Genomic DNA, 22265 nt, shown 5'->3' with positions numbered 1-22265 from the left:
CTTTCCCTTTCAGTAAAGAAATTAATGCTTGGAATTTGTTTCTCTCCACTGTTGTCTCCTAGGTATTTTTTGTTAGACATTACCATGTTGTGAGACATTGTATTTATATTGGCAAGCATAAAAATCTTGAGTAATTTGAGAGATTTGTCCGTTATATAAGACTATATATAAATAGGGATTTTAATTTTTTTTTTAAATTATTATTATTTTCTAATATGGAAGTAGATTTGGCACTAGAGAATTAAATTAAATACAGTAATTTAAGGATGAGTAAAATGAGTTCTCACAGAAAACAAACTTTCAGAGAAACATAGTTTGCGTAATCTATGCATCTGTTCTCTTTTGATGTTTTACTTTTTTACTAACTTCTGGCCTTTCAGGATATCTCTTTCACCTCACTTTTATTACCCACATTTTCATTTTCTACACTTTTGTACTTTCACACAGGACATCTCCTGTCTGATTCATTGCCAAAATTGCAGTATAAATTCTCTGCAAAACAATCTGCAAGGTACAGAAATAAGTATCAGTTACCCTTTCCCAGTAATTAAAGCATTTTCTCTCTTCATTTCTTTGCATATTATTAATTAAAACAATCCTTTTGCTAATAATCAGTACAAGAATGCTTTCATCTTTCATGCTAATTACTATACTGTTATATTCCAAATCTAAAGACCAAATTAAACACACCTTATATTTAAAGCCAAGAATCTCTTCTTATTTTCTATTTCTTTCTCTTACAAGGGCAAAAAATCTCAACTTACATGTATTTCATGAATGTGCTGCTAAACATTCTTTAAGGAAAACACTTCAAAGAGTTTTAGTAAACCGTGTTTTTAGGTAGCCATCATGATATGAGTTTTTACATTTGCGATCCATGTGCTTAAATCACTACAACTATACTATACCAGTGGGAAAACTGTACTTAAATTATCTTAAAAGTTTTTGTAAGGGTTATCTATACTGGTAAGTCAGAAGACATATTTAGATGGCTCAAGTTTCCTATTTCTGTTTTTCTCATTTGGTAATCAAAATATCCTGTATTTTGCTCTGAAGATAGTCATAATGACTCTTCTTATGACTGTGATGTTTCTCCTATAAATTTTGTGATATGACATTGTACAAGAATTAATATCTGTTTTTTACAGTTGTCAAACATCCCTAGCCTAACTTAACAGTTCTTCAGTTTTTTCCATTGGGAATTTCACTTTTCTACTCAACCATTGTTATTTGTCATAGCTAAAATGAATGACAGTCATGTAGAATACACAATGGGACAGGCTTTTTTTACTTGGATTTTTTTTTTCTTATGGTTTTATATATCTTTTGTATACCTGAAAGCAAATATGTAAGCTAAACATTAGTATTGGACTAGAGGCAGTAATAATTTCACAAGAAGTTGTCTAACTTTGCTGCCTTCAGGCAGGCAGGGCGACCTGAACCAGACTTGAATACTGGTTTTCGGAACATTTGCAATGAATGCCTTCTACTGTCATTTTTTTGCCATATAGATGTGTAAATGTGGCGATTCCAAGTGCACATAAAGATAGGATTATTTCAAGTGAGTTTTTAAAATCTCTGTCTTGAGCTAGCTCATTTTCTAACAGAAGCCATTAAGAATTTTATGAGCAACGCATCTGAAAGCTCTATCCTAAAATTCAAGTAGAGGTAGATACTGTATCTGGTTAGGTCAACAATTATGGATCTAAACGAGCATCACCAGCAGAATGGTTTTCTATTCAATTCTTCTGCGTAAATAAATGAGTATATTGTTTTTCTATTTTTTCTAGTGTGTTGTATTTGCTATGACATCTGGTCAAATGTGGAATCACATCCGTGGACCGCCATATGCACATAAAAATCCTCAGAATGGACAAGTGGTGAGTTGATTATCCCACACAATTTTCACTGCCCAAAGATAAATGGTTATTTATCTTTTTGTAGAAATGTGCTCCCTCACACACTGAAAAGCAAGATTGTTTTTTTCTTCTTTTCAGCCTCCATTTACACAAGCCTTTGAGTTTTGTAACATCTTACCCTCTTTGTTCTTGAGTATTTTAATTAGAAAAGGAGATGGCAAATATTTTCATCTGCTTTTTACCATTTTCTATGATGCCTGTAACTCTTCTACTAAACTTTACAGAATCCTTTTTCCTTTATCTCTTTAGTCCTTCGATTTAAATTCTTGATCAGCTGTACTAAGAAGTTACCAGCAGGTGACTATTGCTGAAAATAATTATATCCTTCAATCATAGTTTATACTGCTGGGCTCATCTACAGCCTCTTGAACATTAGATACAGATAAATCACCCATAAAGCAAAAAAGTAGATACTAAGTCACTCTCCTGAACAGAAGTCAGTTAATGGTGACAGATAAATGTTGCCATCTACAAAAAGTTTTCACCTCCAGTGTTCCCCCAGATTACCTTCTCTGTTTCTCTTCCAAATCTATCAGTCCACTGATAGCAACATGCCTTGGTCTTTGTTTCCAACATTAGACCAAATGTATAACTTATAGAATCATAGAATCATAGAATCATAGAATCTTAGGGGTTGGAAGGGACCTCAAAAGATCATCTAGTCCAACCCCCCCTGCCAGAGCAGGGTCACCTAGAGTACATCACACAGGAACTCATCCAGGTGGGTTTTGAATGTCTCCAGTGAGGGAGACTCCACAACCTCCCTGGGCAGTCTGTTCCAGTGCTCTGTCACTCTCACAGTAAAAAAATTTTTTCGGATATTCACCTTGAACTTCCTATGCTCCAATTTACACCCATTACCCCTTGTCCTATCACTGGTCATCACTGAGAAAAGCCTAACTCCGTCCCCCTGACACTCACCCCTTACATATTTGTAAACATTGATGAGGTCACCCCTCAGTCTCCTTTTCTCCAAGCTAAAGAGACCCAGCTCCCTCAGCCTTTCCTCATAAGGGAGATGTTCCACTCCCTTAATCATCTTCGTAGCTCTGCGCTGGACTCTTTCGAGCAGTTCCCTGTCCTTTTTGAACTGAGGGGCCCAGAACTGGACACAATACTCCAGATGTGGCCTCACCAATGCAGAATAGAGGGGGAGGAGAACCTCTCTTGACCTACTAACCACACCCTTTCTAATGCACCCCAGGATGCCATTGGCCTTCTTGGCCACAAGGGCACATTGCTGGCTCATGCTCATCCTCCTGCCCACCAGGACCCCCAGGTCCCTTTCTCCTACACTGCTCTCCAGCAGGTCAGCCCCCAACCTGTACATGGGATTTTTCTTCCCCAGATGCAAGGCTCTACACTTGCCTTGTTGAACTTCACCAGGTTTCTCCCGGCCCAACTCTTCAGCCTGTCCAGGTCTCACTGAATGGTAGCACAGCCTTCTGGTGTGTCTGCCACTCCTCCCAGCTTAGTGTCATCAGCAAACTTGCTGAGGGTACATTCTATACCCTCATCCAGGTCGTTGATGAAGATGTTGAACAACACCGGTCCCAGTACCGACCCCTGTGGGACTCCACTAGTCACACAATTATTTTACTTGGTCTTTTACTTTAATTATTTTACTTGGTCCTTCCTGCTCACAGAATAGTTCATCAGAGTTCAGAAGGAGAAACTCTTTTCCTACTGGGAAGGACGTTGGCTACTTTCTTCCATTCTTTGTTATTTACCAATTTCAAGCAAGTTGTTGGGGTAGAATCTATGAATCTTGCAATGAATTTGGTGGTCAGGAAGCCTTTTCAAAACTAGTGGCCCATTGAGCTCTTCTCAGCTTTGATCATCGCTGGTTCAAGGAGACTGGCTTATGTCTTAAAGTTACTATTTTTTTTTTGAGTTCTGTGTCATATCTTAATTGTGGTAGCCAAAAAAAAAAGGTGGTTTGAATCTGATTACTGATCAGCTTGTTATCAGGAATGTAACAGTATTGATGTCTCATAAAATGACATTATTTCAAAAAAAAAAAGGTGGTTTGAATCTGATTACTGATCAGCTTGTTATCAGGAATGTAACAGCATATTGATGTCATAAAATGACATTATTTCATCTGTCAACTTTGTTACACAGAAGTAAAACTGATAATGTAATAAATAATTGCTGTAAAGCACTTTATAAAAATTCAGAGTTTTTTATTACTGCCTTGTAGTATTAAATTTATGATGCTTTCCCACAGAGTGGCAGACAGGAGAAATACTGCATAGAAAAAGCACTGCTTGTGACAAATTAGTTTTTATCACATCTAATTTTATACACATTGCCTTTCTTAAAGACCTTTTTCTGAAGTATTACCTCACTTTAAATAATTGTAAAGTGTCCCTTTAATTGTTCCTGAATTTGTGCTATCTTGTCTCAGCTTTCAGAGTGTGAAGTCATACCTTATCCAAGTGTCTGAAAAGATACTGGTGTGGGAGTGTTAACATATACAACTAAATACTGAAAAATAACAGTAAATACAGTTTGAAGTACTAGATACTAGCCTACTGCATTAGTCAACACACATACCTTCTTTTCTGCCTTTGTTCTATTTTATGACTTCAGGTAAGCTATTTTGTGACTGTAATTCACCTGTCTCTCCTTGTTCATACATGTCAGTACTTTTACATCCTTGGAGCTCCATCTGTGTTAGAAAGCAAAACCAATCAGATTCTAAGAATTATAAAAAGTATATATGCAGGATGACCAAGTTCCTCATCTATTTAAGGAACCATTTACAAGTATGGCTGTAGCTTAAAGCTCTGATTTTTACTGGTGTTAGAAGTTTAGTAGGTATTCTGTAAAATTTTTGCCAACTTTACAGTATGGGTTTTGGTGGGGTTTTTTTGTCAAATAACACTATTGAACATTTTCCTGTTTCATTTTTCCAGCACTTATCTATATTCATGTGAATTTGAAGTCATAAAGGTGCTTATCTAACGCTTCTGTGAGATTTATTCAACTATGATAATTCACTGTAACGCTGTTCTGTGTTGTGTAAGCAACTGCTGTCTTTACATCCAAGTGAAATTTAAGTCATCACTTTCTTTACAATGTTTAGGATTTAGTAGCGATTCCAAGTTTTCATTTTATAAGGATTACTTGTATGTAATATTCTGAAACTTAACAGTCTTACCATGCAAAATTCAGGTTTTTTGATGAAGCAAAGGATAGCTCACTAAGGTTAATTGTTTTGTTGTTAGGTTCAAATTTAATAATTCTTAGATTTTCTTATTTCATAGGAGTTAGTGGTTCAGCTGCATAGTAGCTGTAGAGCCTGATATGCCACCAGACTTTGAAAGTGGTAATATTCTGTCTTCGTAAACTATTCCTTGCCTCAGATATCTCCTATTACTTGCTTTGTTCTTGACATAACTTTAAATTATACTTCATTTGTTTTCCTTAAGTTTCTATTTTTTTTCAAAAGATGGAAAGGCATTTGTTTGCTTTGCTTAAACAACACTACTTAACTAGTGCCAGTATCATGTACATGCAACGTTACCAGTTCTTAACATTTTTGGCTTGTGCACTGTATCTTTGATTCCTTGCTTGATTATCTAAACTTCTTTAGTTCTATTCTATATTTTTGTAATTCTCTTCTGTAAGGTTGATTGAGGTTGTTGCAATTACATTCATCATTCCCTATTGCCATCAGCAAATTACAGATTTTGGATCCAGATGGAAATACTATCAATTTTATGTAGAAAGCTGAATCACACAGTACTGCTGCTCAATATTACAGTTACAGTTTTAGGTTAACAAAAGTGGTGCTAGTCTCCTATCTAGTGATGCTAGTATTCTATATCTGTAATATTTTTGGCATACTACATCTTTTGCATAATAATTTTGTTAGGATTAGGTGCTGTGTAACACTAAAATCTGTTACCTATTTTACCAGGATTCAGAGTGAAAACTAAGCATCCCATTGGTATCTGTATATGAACAGTCTTGGGAGAGTTCTGATTTTTATTCAGAGCTTGATCTGTGTAGAACTGGTGGTTAGACAAGGAGAGGGCTGGAGGTGAGACAAGGAGAGGGCTGGAGAAAGCAATTACATATTTTTCAGTCTCTAGCAGAGATAGTTCTGTTGCTGTTTAACTGATCTAATAGCAAAGAATTCTCATTAGGTTTTCATCAGCTTTTAATCAAATAGCAGCAGTAACTAGGAAAGCATTTATGTATATCTGTCCAGGGCCTAGCAGCCATTTTGTTGGTTTGGGTACAAATGCTAAGATTTTTATTGTGCATTATGCTCAGCTGCATCTTTACACAGTTTAAAGTTTGCTGTAGAAAGAGAAGAGGGCAAAGAACAAGCTTGATCTAAGATAATAAAATAAGGTGGTTTCCACAGTTCATAATTTTATTTCCTTCTTGAAGAAGAAATTATTAGAAGTTGGAAAAGGTTTTTTGTGAAGAGGAATATATGAGATTTATTTTTTTTTTGGTCAGATATTAGATGTTTTTTCTGTATAAGCTGATGCTTTGTGAAATAGATAGTGGTGTTATTTGCCACTAAATTAACTAGATTTTTAAAAAATGTGTCTTATATTGTAAAACTTTGTTAAAAAAACATAAATTATGTTATTAGGAAGAAATTTCTATCTGTTTAGCAGATTTTTGAGAAAGAAGACCTTGCAACATCAGATCTAATGTAAGTATTTGTTCAGTAGTGGGGTTTGTTGTCAGCCTTTTTCTTTCCTACTTTTTGCAGTTGTTTAACTATGGATCTTTATTCAGCAGCAGTCTCTAAAATACTTTTAATGGTCTTGCTGATATGGATATGTGGTAATCTGTATGTTTCTGAAGTTAAATGAAAAACGTTAATGATTTTTGCACTTGTCAATGCAAAATTGAGATACTTAGAAAAATTTGTACTTAGAATATTGAGATTCTTAATTCATATTAGTCTTCCACTGTTAGAAGTGTCATTTATTAAAGTATATTCTTTTGTGTTTTCTCACATGACTTTTTCATATGACTAATTAAAATAAATGGAACTGTTTCTTGGAACAGTTTTAAAGAATTACTCTCCCTTTCAAACTCAGTAAGTCACAGTAAATAAATTGTCCTTTTGCCTTCAATCTGTCTGGAAGCCTATTTGAAGTACAGTTTGCCAAGTTTGTGTTTGTCATGTCTGACTTTTCTCAAAGTGACCACATTGCTTGGTAGCAGTGTCAATATATACAAAAGTAACTTTACTGTAATATATTGTGATATATTTGTCTTGCTTTTGGATAAAAAGGTTCAAATAGATCATTGTATCAGCATCTAACATAAAATATCCAGATCAGTATCAGTTTTACCACTGCAATCTTGGTGCGTCTGTCAACAATAATCACAACCTCAGTGCTATTGAAAATACTTCTTAATATTTTGTTGGAATAGCCACTTACTTATGCTAACATGCTTGATAGAAATGAGAAGTAGGTTATTTGTGTTATGAGTGTATTTGATGAAATAACTTTCCTGTCGTTGTCAAAAACAGTGAATCTATTCAGAATCTGCAACTATTAAAGGGTTTTTCAAGCATTTTTTCTATCTTTTCAAGATTTTTCTATCTTGATCTAGTTAGAAAACATAACAGTTGGCAGTGCAAGGTACAGGACTAGTATAAAACAATCTTAACTCTATTAACAGATCAGCAAATTAACAGTTGGGCAACTTCATATCTAAACTAGTGTTGGGAAAAATATTAACTTGTATAAGACATCTGTACTAAATAGGGGGATTGAAAAGGTGATTGTAGCTGACATTTCAGTAACTTTCTGTATAATATATTTCTAAGTTGATATTAAAAAAGGGAAACCTTACACAATATTTTGTACCCTTTTTTTTTGTGGGAAGAAAAGGAAGTAAGAAAATGGTCATTACATAAGGGTTGCTCAGATGAGGCATTGGAACCTCTGAATTTTTTAAATAGTTGAAACTTGAAGCATGCATGCTAAAACAGTCCAGTTAGTACCATTGTTTTGCAAGCACTGTAGTTTTGGCTGAGTAAAAGATGGAACATATTCCCATCAAGTTGAACTGGATTTTAGAAAAGCAATCAGGCAGCAAGTAGTCTGTCATGATAAAATCCAATAAAATAAACCCATTAGATTTTAATTGCTGCTTGTAACAACAAAAATCCAGTTTTAATTGACTGATAACCCTTTCAACTAACAAACACTTCTCCATTCCCCCCCACCTACCTTTTGTTAAACGTAGATGGACACCTAGAAGCATTTCAGTTTCATCTGAAATAACTGTTTTGCACAGAATAGCTCTTTCTATATCAGAAGTCAGGGATATTGAACTTCACTTCAAATATGTGAAGTTATGAAGTATCTGAAGATAGAATCATAATGCAATACAGAAAAATGTACTTTTTCAAAGACAGAAAAACAGAATTATACAAGGGAAATGTTGTTCTGTGGCTACTAGAACAAGAACCATTTTATTAAACCCAACTTGAGTGTCACATAGGAATCTAATTTTTCTGTCTTCCTGGACTTTTACTAGTTGTGTGGATATTAAAAGGTAAGAGCCTTCTCTAATAAAATAATTACGATGCAGCTGCCTCTGAAGATGATCTAGTCTAGCTGCTTGTTCAAAGCTGATCACGTTGCTCATGATTTGTCTAAATGAATTTTGAATGTCTCCACAGATAGAGATTCCCCAACCTGTTTCAGTTTTTGATCACCCACATCTTTATTTTAATTTTACCTTTTAATTTATTTTATCTTAATTTCCCACAGGAACAGTCAAGGTAATTTTTATCCTCTTCAGTAAAAGCTGATTTAGCCAAATTCTTAATTAGAACTGAACACTGCCTTTAATGAAATTAGGTTTAGTCCAGCAGTACACCTTTTCAGAGCTCCTGACAGCATAACTTCACTTAAGTGGCACTAGCACTATATCATATCACTACAGTATCCACATTGGAAATGAGGAAACATTGCCTGGAGTAGTCTTAGAATTTTTTCAATTTATAGATTCTGTTTTCTTAATAGAGCTGTACAGACATTCTTCCTATAGCTATTGAGTAACTCAAGCATGTCTGTTTTCTTCTAGAATCTTGCAAGTTTTCAACAATTTTGGGACAGTGGGGAAGGGAGGAGAGAGGAAAGAATTCTTAGCATATTTTCCCTGTTGCACAACACAGTCTTTCACTGCTTTAGATGGATTACATTGTGAACCTCTCCTCTTCCCTGAAGGAAGATAATCTGTAGTACAAGGGTGCAGACATTCCTTTTTGCTGAACTAAAATTTCAGCATTTGGGAACTGTCTTGTGAATTACTAAGCAAGTATCAAAATATTTTCTATCCTGCAGAACTGTCTAGAGCTATAGACCTGGTGCATTTTTCCATTGGAGACCGCCAGCCTCTCCACATAGATCTGCTAGTAAACTCTGATGCGGTCATTTCAGTTTAAGATCAGATTTCTTATGCTTGAGAACAATGTGAAAAGAAGGAACATGCATTTGACTGTGTTAATGTCAATGAAGCAGCATACTTCGGGCAGTCCTTCATGGGCGAATTCATCTGTAATACCTGGATCAGAGAGCTACGTTTTTATTGTGGTTATTCTTTTTATTGAACATAAGCAACTTTTGAGACCTTTTTTCAAAAGTTATTTGCTACTTGATATTTTGAGCAATATGAAATGGTTTGTGTATGTCATTACAGAAATAAAATTATTCTTACATTGTTTTTTGTCTAGCTCTTGTGCCATTAGTTCCTTTCTTTGGCTAACCTTTCGTGTTCCTGAAGGAAGAAACAATAGAACAGCACACAAAGACTAAATTAAAGCTAAAATAAAATGTTGTATTGTACATTCAGGTTGTTCTTCTGAGCCTCTGAAAAGCTGTAGGATGGTACTATACATCACACCTTTTAGATACCAAATATTTCTCAAAATTCCGGGACATTTAATGCCAAGACACTGTTACAGATATATAAGCTAAACTATTTCGATTCTCTAGAATATACTCTAATATGTGAATTATATTCTCATAATTTAGGAACCCGTTGAAAAGTTCAGTTTAATTATTTTATATTTATTAGATTTTGCTTACTAGGAGAGTTTACATGGCTATTGTATTATCAATGCTTATATGTAGAAGCAGACATTGCTAAGTCAGTTGTCTTGCTGTGGCTTTGTAAGTGGTCAGTTACACTTATTTTAAAAAGTCTCCAAAAATGTTTGAAAGGGAATTACTATTTTCCAGCTTCTCCATCCATCTTCCTTGGAGGACAGGGAGGGAATTTACCTAATCCTGATTGCTGGTCAGGATTATCTTTATGATTTTTGAAAACAAGTTTATAAAAGGGAGTGAGTCTTACACAAACTTTAGAACAAGGGATTTTAATTTTTCGCTATCCTTTAGACAGGCACATTCCTGTGCCACGTCAAAGCCATTGCAGAACTGCCTCATATATTGGTTAGAAAAGGTGGCCTAAAGCCCTTCTTAGGAGAGTTTACTTCTCTGCATTACACAATTGAGATTTATCTGCTCTTTAAATGTTTTAAAAGAATCTTTCATCAAGCTAATATGATGCACAGAAATAGGTTGAGAAGCAGGTTTAATTTTCATTACTTTTTCTTAATATTCAGTACTTACAGAGAAAAAATGTTCCCATTTATTAGAAACAGGCACTAGTTCTTTTGCGTATGTTTGTATTGAAAAAGAGGAGGCATTTTTCACTGTTCACCTTAAAATTCTTTCCTTAATAGACCCTGGTGCAGGGTCTGGAAAACAAACCTTAGGAGGAGCACCTGAGAGAATTTGGACTCTTTAGTCTAAAGAGGAGAAGACTGAGGGTAGACCTTACTCATCTCTACAACTGCCTGAAAGGAGGGTGTAGCAAGGGGCAGGTCAGTCTCAGTAGCAAGTGATAAGGCGAGAGTAAATGGCTTCAGGTTATGCCAGGGGAGGTTTAGGTTGGATGTTAGGAGAAACTTCTTTAAAGAAAGGGTTATTAAGCACAGGAATGGGCTGTCCGGGGAAGTGGTTGAATCACCATCCCTGAATGTGTTTAAAAATCATTTAGATGCAATGCTTAGGGACATGGTTTAGCATTGGGCTGGTAGATTTAGGTTAAGGGTTGGACTGGATGATCTTACAGGTTTTTTCCAACCTGAATGATACTATGATTCTATGAAAGCTTTTAAGGGCTGGTACAGTGCAAGATGGAAAAAAGTTCTCTACTAAACGTCATATAAATCTAGGTTTTGAGCGATCAATAAAACCATGAAAAAGCCTCCTTCATCTTCACAGATCGTGAGGTCACTTAGCATAGCAAAATGCTCTATATGAAGAGAAAATAGTGTTATTGTTTAAAAGAGGAAAGTTGTCTGCATTTACCAGCCCTTCACACTTCTAATGTGGGGCAGTGAAATAAAAGAAGAATTTGGTTTGTTTGGGTTTTTTTATAATCACTGTTCCAGAAAGCATAAAAAAAAAACGTTTATGTGCCTTTTGCACAGCCATGATACTGTAGTTCATATTAATCAGACTGAGTGATCCCTGTCAGATAAAAGAAGCAATTGTGCCGTAGTCTTTTCTGTGGCTAAATGCCAGAGTTATAGAAAGAACTGAAAATTGTTTTTTTTTAATTATTATTGTTTTATTTGTCTGTAAATAGAGAATACTTCAATGGGTGTTATAATGGGATAACAAGCGCCATCTGATCTGGTCCAGTGTTGTCATTTATGGTATTATTACTGCTGGAAACTAGAGGGGGAAAAAAAAGATTCAGAACAGCTATACTGCTGTTAAAATGCTTTGTGTGTAAAACCAAAACTTTAAACTTTAAATTGTAAAGAACACAGTAGAGTTTTCTTAATGTTATCTACTTCACCATCTGAATGTGCATCTAACCACAGAAGTATGCTGCTACAGTAAGTGGGAATATCAAAAGCATTGGATCAGCTGCCCAGTTTAAGAATGAATTTTAAGAATTGATATAAGAAAACAAATTGAATTAAATTCATGCTGTTAGTCATTTAAAATCCCAATAATTGATCAGTTGCATTATTATTATCTCTGGAAAATACACAACCACAAGGACGTGATATGAATGCACATGCCACTGTAGGTGGTGCTCACAGAAGGACCATAGTGTGTTTACCACTTGTATTCAAATGAAACTTCTTTTAAGTGGGTTGATTGCACAAAAAATACTTTGCACCTTGATTTCACTTAATTTTTTAATAGGCAATCACATTAGTGAGACATATTTTGTCTGTACTTATAGAGCAGATATTCTAATCGAGTTCTTTTTAGGTAATGGGAACATAATTTTTTGAGATTCTTCTGGCTTTTGAAGTGTATAGCCTTTATTTCTTTCCATGTAATGTAGTGGTGTTTATTTTTCCTTGGTTCCTTTCTGGCATCAGCTGCATTCATTAGTACCTGTTTTTGCAAACAAGTCATCAATTTAAATTAGTCCCAAGATCTAGAGTTCCTTTATGTGTTTTTAAACAGCCTATTCTCTTTCCCATTGAGCCAGTCATTCAACTTGCCTATAGTGTTTGTTCTAAACCCATTTTTCTCTAGCTTTACTGGTAACAGAATGACTTGCCAAAATCCAGATAAACAGAAGCATGTTTTCCTTTCAAGAGAATTAATTACCTTAAGAGAGAGATTGTGCCTGATGAATCTGGAATCTGTGTCCTTGGAATAAGCATGCTGCAATTCCTTTCATTTTTCATGTTTCTTCATATGTTTAATTGTTCTTCCAAGTCTATTCAGAATCATAGAATCATCCTGCTTGGAAGGGACCTTGAAGATCATCAAGTCCATCCATAACCTAAATCCTCCTATCATAACCTGATTTACCCATTCAGTGCTTAAATCATGTCACTAAGCACTATATCTACATTTTTAAAAAAAAACTTCCAGGGATGGTGACTCCACCACCTCACTGGGCAGCCTGTTCCACTGTCCAGCAACTCTGGTAAAGAAATTCTTTCTAATGTTCAGCCTAAACCTTCCCTGGTGGAGCTTCAGGCCATTTCCTCTCATCCTGTCATTATTTATTTAAGAGAAGAGGCCAACTCCCACTTCCCTACAACCTCCTTTCAGGTAGTTGTAAAGAGCAATGAGGTCGTCTTATGTTTTTGAAATCAAACTTAGTTCGTTCCAAAATGTGTTTAGTTTCTATGTATGCTGTTCTGTAGATTTACGCTAACATGCTTGTCTTGGCTAGAATACATAAAATAAAAAAAAATAAAATTGCTACTAGGCTTTATTTCCTAGTTTTGGAATTCTGTTTTTTTGTATTTTCCTTCAACTTTTTATGTGTTACAGATGCATTCTGTCAGCTGTGGACCCCTGTATAGCTTTTACTCATAACCATTTCTGAAAACAGAATTCAGAAATTGGTTAATTACCACCCTTTACTACATTTTAACTTCTTTGCTTATTTTCTGTTTTAATGGCTGAAATACAAACTGTTTTCATTTCATTTGCAGGGCCACCTCAGCTTGCCTCCTGACCATTTTCATTTTATAGCAAAGCTTTTTGACCTTTTAAGAGGAAAATGTTTTTGCTAGTCAGTCTCTTTCCATTCTTTCTAAGCTCTTGTTGTTCATTATATTCCATATCAGATTATTAATCAGTTAGGTCAGGAATCCTTCCCTGAAAGGTCACAAATCTATTTATTTAGTTACTTATTTATTTTTTAAGATGTGTGGAATACAGATTCAAGATGGTTTAAGAAACTTACACTGTCTTTGACTCATTGAATTCAGCAAATTTTTCAAGTGTAGGTGACATCCCTCATTAATTTTTCATTTCAGTTGCAAAACTTTAAATTGAAAGTTTTAAATGTGTTAGTATTCATCTTTCTGTTTAATTTACTGAATCAACTGAGGTAATTTTGTCTGAAGTTATTTTATACTTCCAGTGACTTTGTATGAAAAAATGCACATAAAATATTGCATATTTACCAGTGGGTAATTGAGAATAGAATCTGCCGAGTTTCACATACCTATCGCTTAGGTCTGCTGTTAGTAGAATGTTTCAATTTTATCTAGAAAATTAGTCTCCAATGTACCACGAGGAGTTCTTTTTCTGAATGTTTTTCAGTTCTTCAACTTTACAGTATCTTTCTCCATGACTAGGGTCTGTGTTTTCTCTTGACCTTATTCTTTATTCTCCTCCTCCAAAGCCTGAAATGTTCTGCTGAAGCTCAGTTTATCTTTTCATTTTGATTTTTTGGTGAGTTCACCTGCACCATCCTTAGTTCAGATAAGGGCTGCTTTTTTTAACCCTGTACCACCCTCATTCCACCTTCCATACTTTAATTCACATTATGCAGTGCACTCAGAGTATGATCCTTTTGGATGAAATTAAGCCAGAGTGTTTACTCCAGGAGTTCAGCCAATACACTCCCAGCTGCTACTGGTTCATTCAGTCTGTTGGACCAAGAGGAACTAGTGTGAAGTAGAATGACTTTAGATGTATATAGTGTGCATATTGGGTTTGGAGAATTTAATATGTGAGAACTAATATGAGTGACATTCCTCAGGGGTCAGTATGGGAACTGATGCTGTCATGGACATGTCATGTGACATGGGCAGAGGAACTGAGTGCACTTGCAACAAGTTTGCTGACAACACCAAGCTCTGTAATGTGGTTGACATCATCGAATGAATGTATAATCTGTGTCCTGCTAATATGTGTATATGAATGACAGCTAGATAGAGCTTTGGGTCATGTCTGTTTTTATCTTGGTAGCTCTGTGCTTGTCTTTTCTCTTGAAAAGACCGAATGTTAATAGGCTCCACAGAATCTTGACTGTAATGCTTTGCTGCCTGCTTTGTTTCTATACTATTAAGGTTTTGCTAGGCTGTATGTCAGATGAGAAAATACATTTTCTGAAGAGTCTGTTTAAGTTTTGAAGATCTTTCCTCTTCAATCTTGTCATTTTCTGTTGACAACGAAACTGCGTCTTTGAACATTTAGAAAATAAGGCTATCAAAGTGTAAACCGCTTTTTTCCTTCCAATATTGTAAAACAGTTTTGCTGTTGAGAAGAGGTGCTAAATTATGTGTTATATTAGGGATCTGTATGTAATCAATAGCTAGCTCAAATTCACCAAAAAATGTATTAAATTTGTCAGTTTTACTCGTCTTACTTTAGGTCTGGTAGATAAAAGATTGTTTGGGTTTTTTTAATTATCAAACCAAGATTTCTAAAAAAATTGTAAACGTAACTTAGTAACTAAATGATATTAATTTGTGATAATAAGAATTCTAAAAGATATTGTGTCCTTTGTACATAACAAACATTTCAGTGTGGAATATCTATCATATTTTTTAATAATGCAGTGAGTGAATCCTGGCCTTTTTTGTCATGTATTTGTCTTTAATATACTGTGAAGATGATGTCCTTTCGTAATATGTTTTGATGATAATTTTCCTGGATTTAGCAGGTCATGCTATAGAAATATTTTATATCCTCTTATTTATGATTTTCAAACACATTTAGTCCTTTGTTGTTTTTTTTATGCATCTCTGAAACTCCTTTGAAATGTTAGTAAACATACATATTCAAGTTGATATTTAGATCCTAGACATAAACAATTTTAAAAGCCCAAACTTTTAACAGAACTAGCAAATATCTTGGTATGTGCATGTATATACCTCCTAACTGTAGTGCTTTCTCTTTTCATTTTAAAGGTCAGTTCTATTAGTCCTGATGATTCTATTTTAATTTGGCAAGCTAAGAAAGAGGGACTAGTACACTTTCAGACATAAGAAGTTGTATTTTAATATCTACCCAAAATAGTGCATTTCTCAGCAGTTTGACAGAAAAGGGTTACTAGATGGTATTAAAAATACCAGTTTCAAGGGAAATAAAAGAGTAACCTTCAAACTTTTTCTGACTTTGTCTCTTATCAGTCATGAAAGTGTCGGAGTCATAATGTGAATACTTAGGGAGGCTTTGAATTGTCAATAGAGGAAGCTTCCTCTTTGAGGTTATATTTGCTGGAACAGAAGAGATAACATTATTATCAGTGTTTTTATAGTTAGCCAATTTCTCATTGCATGTACTGTAATGCAGTTTTTAATATAGTTAGATATTAGTATAATGATAAATATGTCAGGCTTTCAAAGTAAATTCAGAATGTTTCTGTCAGTCCTGATACAGCATGAAATTCTACTCCGGTCTGTTTCAGAGATTTTTATGAGCATTTTCTGGGGGGAAAAATAATTATCGAACACATTTCTAACCTCCTTTTCAGAAAATTGACTTTAAATATGCTTTTTTTTCTGGGATGTGCGTTGAGTTGTCAGCCACTTAGAACTTCAGAGTTTAGCACTGAAATGCAAAGATACAGAATAAAAGCTGGCACACTGTATAATATTCAAATGCTATTATAAGCTGGTTATGATCACCGTAGTATGAATTTGTATGCCTTTTTGATATGGCATTCAAGCCCTGTGTTTCAGCTCCTATGTGAATTGAACTGCTGTTCATGGGCTTGTTACTCTTGTTTATTACATATTGTAATGTTTTTCTATGGGCTAGCAAATACACAAAATTTCAATGCATTCAAATGTATTGTCCAAGTTTTGCATGAAAATACAATTGCACTGAACTTTTACACATCTTGCTTCAAATTTGTTAATATTTAAACTGAAATTAAAGATTTATCCACTGCTAGTCGACTGTAGAAAGCTATTAAGAATTTCTTCTCATTTGGGTAGACTTGTAGGTCATTGTTAGCAATATGTCAATTAACTCAAGTATTCAAGAGCAAACAATGTTTAGAATTATTAGGAGAGAAAAGTGCTTTCAATGCTGCAAGTATTGTGTTCCACGTACAGCCTGAATACAGTCCGGAAAAAGCTTGGGAGATGAGATACAGCTAAATTATGAAAGTGCTTCTGTAGAAGGAATGATAGGCCAATTTGATTGAGGTGCATTAAATCATGAGTGACATGGAGAGAAGTGTGAAGGGAATAATATTCAAGTTGTTAAAATTAAATTTGAAAGTGACATTTTCAAATACAATGTTTCTTCATGTTACAGATATGTGGAACTCTTTGCTGCAGGGTTTCACCCATGTTAAATATGTACAGGGTTTTTTTTAAGCTGCTTAAAAATTTATAGCTAGTAAAGATGCCTTCCAAGATGGTAGTTTCAAGGTTGTCTGCCTAAAAAACAGGAGTATGTCTTTGGAGGCGGTATCTCAGGGAGACGTTTAAAGGGACCATTGTAGATCATAACCTCAACACAAACATTATACTGTAGTGTCTTTAATAGCATCTATCTTTGAGTATGTGAGAAGTTTACTATCAAGTGCAAAGTTATTATTTCTTTGTCCACAGCATTTAATAAAATAAATAAAATTTGACTGCAAATTACTCAAGAGAGTTGAAACTACTGAAAATACTAGAGTTGTCACTAGAATAATGATATTTAGTAGTTAGTAAAAAGAAACTAGTGGTTTTTTATTGTTACACTGCAGGACTGAAGCATCTTCTTTGTGGTCATGCTAGAGCTGTCTTTGTGCCACACTGGAACACCCTCGTCATTCACATGGTGTACATACTAAGTATTTTGAAGTTAACTAGCTGTAAAGAGGAGGGGGAAATGACATGTGGACTGGTAGGGAGCAATACGTGGTCCTGCTAATACATGCAGTTGCAATACTTGCCAGCTGTTCAGATTAGCTTTTGAGAGAATATGGATCGCTAGAGACTGATACTTAGAAACAGATGTTCACTAGTAGGGGGCTTTTAAACTGCTTAGGCAAAGAGATAAAAAGGTACTTCCTAGTGTTTAAAATACCTTATATTTTAGAGTACTTTATCAAGGCAGATGCTGTATTCCCTATTAATTGGAAGAGGACATGTAAAAAGTACTTAGATTATATTGGAAGGAACTTACCTCCTACTAGGAGAAGCTGAGAGGTAGTAGAGGTAGCACTTTAGAGGACGATGATTGTCTTTTCTCATCTTCATGTGTTAGCAAATCCTCTTCTCTTCACAGAAGAGTAAGCACATACATACTTTACATACTGTAGCTTCTAGCCATCACAGTTCCTTCTTGAGATAGTCATTTCAGTAAAAGTCAGTTCTTTGTTAGTTGCGTTTTGGAGTTAGCAAGGAGTAGTTGCCTCATGATAAAAAATATATATATATATATATAAAAAAATATTCTGATAAAGGTTAGAGAAAAGATCTTACTCTGGATAAATTTCAAATGCTTAATAAGGGATACTAGGCTGGATGTGGAGCATTACTGTGAGGATGTCATGAAGTGTCCCCTAAATGTTTTTTGTCATTCAAGCGTTTAATGTTAGCCATATATTGTTTTGCTAAATAATGCACTCTCCAGTTGAGTTTAGAAGGAACTTGGAAGAGAGACATTTCTTACCTCCAAAAATGTGTGGGTGACAGTTTACCTGCTGTTTCTTTTGCCTGAGACTATTTGCAGAACTCTTGCTTTTATATTGAAACTTGGTTTTTTTCATGTGGCAGCCAGTTTAGTCTTCTGCAGCTAAATGTTGTGTAGAAATAAAAATGTTAGATTGAAATTCTTTAAAATACAGTAAATTGTTTTACTTCATAGTTTGTTCAGTGCAATTGTGTGGCTTATTGTATACAACATATCTTTCTAAATATCGATGTTTTGAAATTCTATCACCAATAAACCACCAGAAAGAAATACTGGCTCTGCTGAAATCAATAGTGAAATGCTTATTGACTAATTTTGAATCAGCAGTTCTCTCAAATTATTTAGGTACAGAGAAGAAACTTCTGTGCTGTTCTATTAATATAGTGGGGCTGGAAATCAGCTTTTCTGAAAGTCACTGTGAAGTTTTACAACTAGATCTTCTTACCATGTGCAAACTAAAGAGAGAGATGTGTGGGAAAACCTTTTTTTTTCACCCGTTGTGTTAAAAGAATCATCTAGTTAGTCTATAAGAACTCTTGAAAGTCCAATGAGTCGAAAGAGGGCAAAATTCATTACAAGCCAACAGCTGCTCCTTCAACATGGAGAACAAGCCTTTGTATTAAAGTGGTGGAATGTTTGGAGAAAGTCTTCAGATTACAAATTCATGTTGTTAAAGACAAGCCTGACTGTATAGATGAATCTTGAAAATTTACAAAACCAGTGAGGATTCTTGGAATTGTTGACTGGAGTTTTCTTTTAATTCTGCCTTGGAATTCTGTTGTGACAAAAGCATCAATGAACAATATTTTTAATGCTACAGTGTCCAAGTTTATATAAAAAGGGACTAAATTTAAGGAATTCAATGAGTAAGCAAACTGTGCTTTCCATCATATTTGTGAGGGTTGTGTTTTGCATCCTTAACTTATGCTGACTTTGTAAGCTCAGACATCAATGCTCTTCTCTACCCCTTTGCTAGAGAATCATGTTTTAGCTTCACTAGATATGCAGTAGGTGCAAGATGCAAGATGTCTTTATTTGTTGTTAATTTTCAGTCAGCTGCTATGGGCATCAAAATAGACTGCAAAAGTTTTTGGCTTGGAACAAACATTTGGGCAAAACACTTTTAACAGAAAAATTAAACTGTTTTAGTTCAACTGTAATCTAGATATTTTAAAAGTCTAGAATTTTGGTTTTTTCTAGAAGCCAAGAAAAGAGGAAAATAATACTTAATGACCTCAACATTGATGAAGTTTCTGCATGTTCTCAAAGCATTCAATCATCTGGTACTGTGATATGTTTAAGTATCTGAATGCTAAATATATATATCTGTATCTGAATGCAGCTACTTAAGTCACCTGAAATTTTGCATGATGGTTAACAACTGGAGCATTCTTAAAAATCTACTTGAAACCAGATCTGTCTGACAGTGCTTCCAGATCTTTGATCAGTTTGTCAGGCTGTTCTTGTGTGTTAATTTTAATTTGAACAATTCTTTTATGTTAATTTACCTTACCTTGTTCAGTTTCTCCCTTTCATCTAGAATCCTCAAGTCTTACTTTTTTTTTCTTTTTGGTCTTGGTGGTTATTTCTGTCTTAAGATACAGAATTTTGTGCATGAAAACTATTTACATTTTCTTGCAGTTCCTCATATGAAGAAGTAACCCATACATTCACTATATGCATATTTAAAATTGCTGGGAAAATTGTTGTCTCAAAACGCCTCCCAGGCTTTCCTTTCCTCCTGTGTTACAGCATTTCAGAGATAATAGTACCAACGTTGTTTTGCACATTCCTAGAGTGCAATTCACTGATCTTTTTATTTTGGTAATTTCTATTGGCAACTTTGCAGCAGATGATTCAATGTAATGTTTCAATATAGAAATTCCATGTTCACTGTTGCTAAGTGTCACCAAATTAAATGCCCCCAGTAAGGGTCAAAGACTGTATTAATTCTTATATAATAGGTTTTGTAGGGGTTTTATGGTCCTGAGGCTCGCTGCAATGTCTTTGGCCTCCTGTTTTTTTTTTAATTCTTACTGTTTAATTAATATTTCTGTTTTTATTGTTTCATAAATTCTTTTCAGAACCACCTTCAACATAAGGCACTAAATACATAGCACCAAATTAACACTCTGTAATTGGTAAACAGTTTTTACTTACTGCTGGCCTTTGGAGGCATGTCAGTTTTCTTCACATACCTAGGCTGTGCAGACTGAAAGCATTCAGCCTGAGGATATCCATGGAAACATTTTTCAGACCTTGGAACTTTTCTGTTCCTGCTTTAATTGGGAGAACAGTTTTCTCTGTGCTTTATTTTGTGTTCCATTTATATTTCACAGTGGTATTCTTTCACGTGCTTCATCAGTATCATTTAGTGTGATTCTTCTTTGTATGGTTTCTTAATTCTTTTCACTCTAATTGATGTCTTTTTTTTTTTTTTCCTCCCCAAGTAGTAGTTTGCAGTTTAACCCAAAAGAGCCCTAAAAATCTTAAATACTTCACTGAATTTACTTTGTTACCATCTGCGTTATGGTATATGAGCTTTTTAGAAATTCATGTGAGGAACTGAAGTTCTGGATTTATTTTTTTTGTTTATTATTTAGCCTTTTATTTTTTGCCTATTCATGGTGCCCTTCTCAGACAAGATGTTGATCTTTCCTTTTTCTTATTACGTTCTTATCTACCTCTTTCAGACATCATAGTGCTTTCACATTAACGTATGGATGCTATGAGATAATGTTTGGTGTTTATGTCACTGTCGTGCCTTTTTCTGGGTAAATTAATACTCTATTATAAAAAGTAAACCATCTAGGGTTTTTGCATTTCAATAACTTAGCCGAAATTAATAGTTATTATTTGCAAACTTTCTTCTTTTCTGCAAAGCCATGATCTAATAGAGGGAAGTTTTATACTCTGTTCCTTACCACAAAGAATGGAAAATAATCATGAGGTATTGTATCTGTTCTCTCAGATATCTACTTTGTATTTCAGTCCACGTTGCTAATTAAATTCATTATATGGCCTTTGCCTTTGACCTAAAATCTTATTTGTCCACAATGGCCTGTTTGTTGGTTGTTTGCTTTCAAGTTTTATATTCTAAACATGGAGTGGTTCCTTCGTTCTCAATTTGTCCTGCTAAAGGTTTGATTTTGCTCAATTTCTATGTCATGTCAACTCTGCTTCTTTAAGTGTGCTAACTAGACCTAATATACCATGCAAAAAATTGCTCTGGGCAACACAGAACAATTTTTTAAAATAAGTCAACTGTACAATTCTGAAAAACACAGGCTTATCCTAGAGTACTGATATGAAGTTTAAAAGCAGTACAGCAAAACTTGATTTAGAATTGGTTTTAACCATACGGCTCTATTTTGAGTTTTTTGTTCGATCATGCTAGACATGTCCTTTTCCATAGTCCCCTTCTCCAAAAGACTGGTTCTTTGTAATCTTAAGTATTAATTAGCAGAAACAAAGACCAAACGAGAGTTTGTTCCAGGAAGAAGACAGCAAGCATATACCATACATCACTTGTGCCCTGTGATAGGATGAGGGCAGTGGACTCAATGAGAGCGTAAGAAGTTCCACATTAACATGAGGAAGAACTTATTTACTGGGAGGGTTAAGGAGCACTGGAACAGAATTCCCAGAGAGGTTGTGGAGTCATCTTCTCTGGAGGCTTTCAAGACCTGTCTGGTTGCATTTCTGAGTGATCTGCCCTAGTTGTGTGTGGTTTTTTGGTCCTGCTCCATCAGGGGGGTTGGACTCGATGATCTTTAGAGGTGTGTTCCAATCTAATATTCTGTGATTCTGTGATACCATTTGCATTGAGAGAATTTGGATGTAGATTTGAGTTTTCGATCAGAATGGCAGTTAGTTAAATTAGCGTGTCAAGGAATGAGGAGAAGATAAATGAAATATA

The 22265-nt window shown here is 34.8% G+C and overlaps 1 protein-coding gene across 1 annotated transcript in view; it reads left to right on the top strand.

The window, feature by feature from the left end:
• TUSC3 (tumor suppressor candidate 3) overlaps positions 1-22265 on the top strand; it is a 123139-nt gene that overhangs the window by 71270 nt on the left and 29604 nt on the right. Inside the window, exon 8 of the mRNA XM_010002486.1 lies at positions 1791-1880. Within this exon, the coding sequence (XP_010000788.1) occupies positions 1791-1880 (90 nt within the window). The remainder of the gene's footprint in view (positions 1-1790; positions 1881-22265) is intronic.

This window comes from Chaetura pelagica, unplaced genomic scaffold (assembly GCF_000747805.2).
Source record: "Chaetura pelagica isolate M959 unplaced genomic scaffold, ChaPel_1.0 scaffold67, whole genome shotgun sequence".
Taxonomy (NCBI): domain Eukaryota; kingdom Metazoa; phylum Chordata; class Aves; order Apodiformes; family Apodidae; genus Chaetura; species Chaetura pelagica.
Note: the sequence above shows the minus strand (reverse complement) of the source record. Positions and strands in the feature narration are given on the sequence as shown.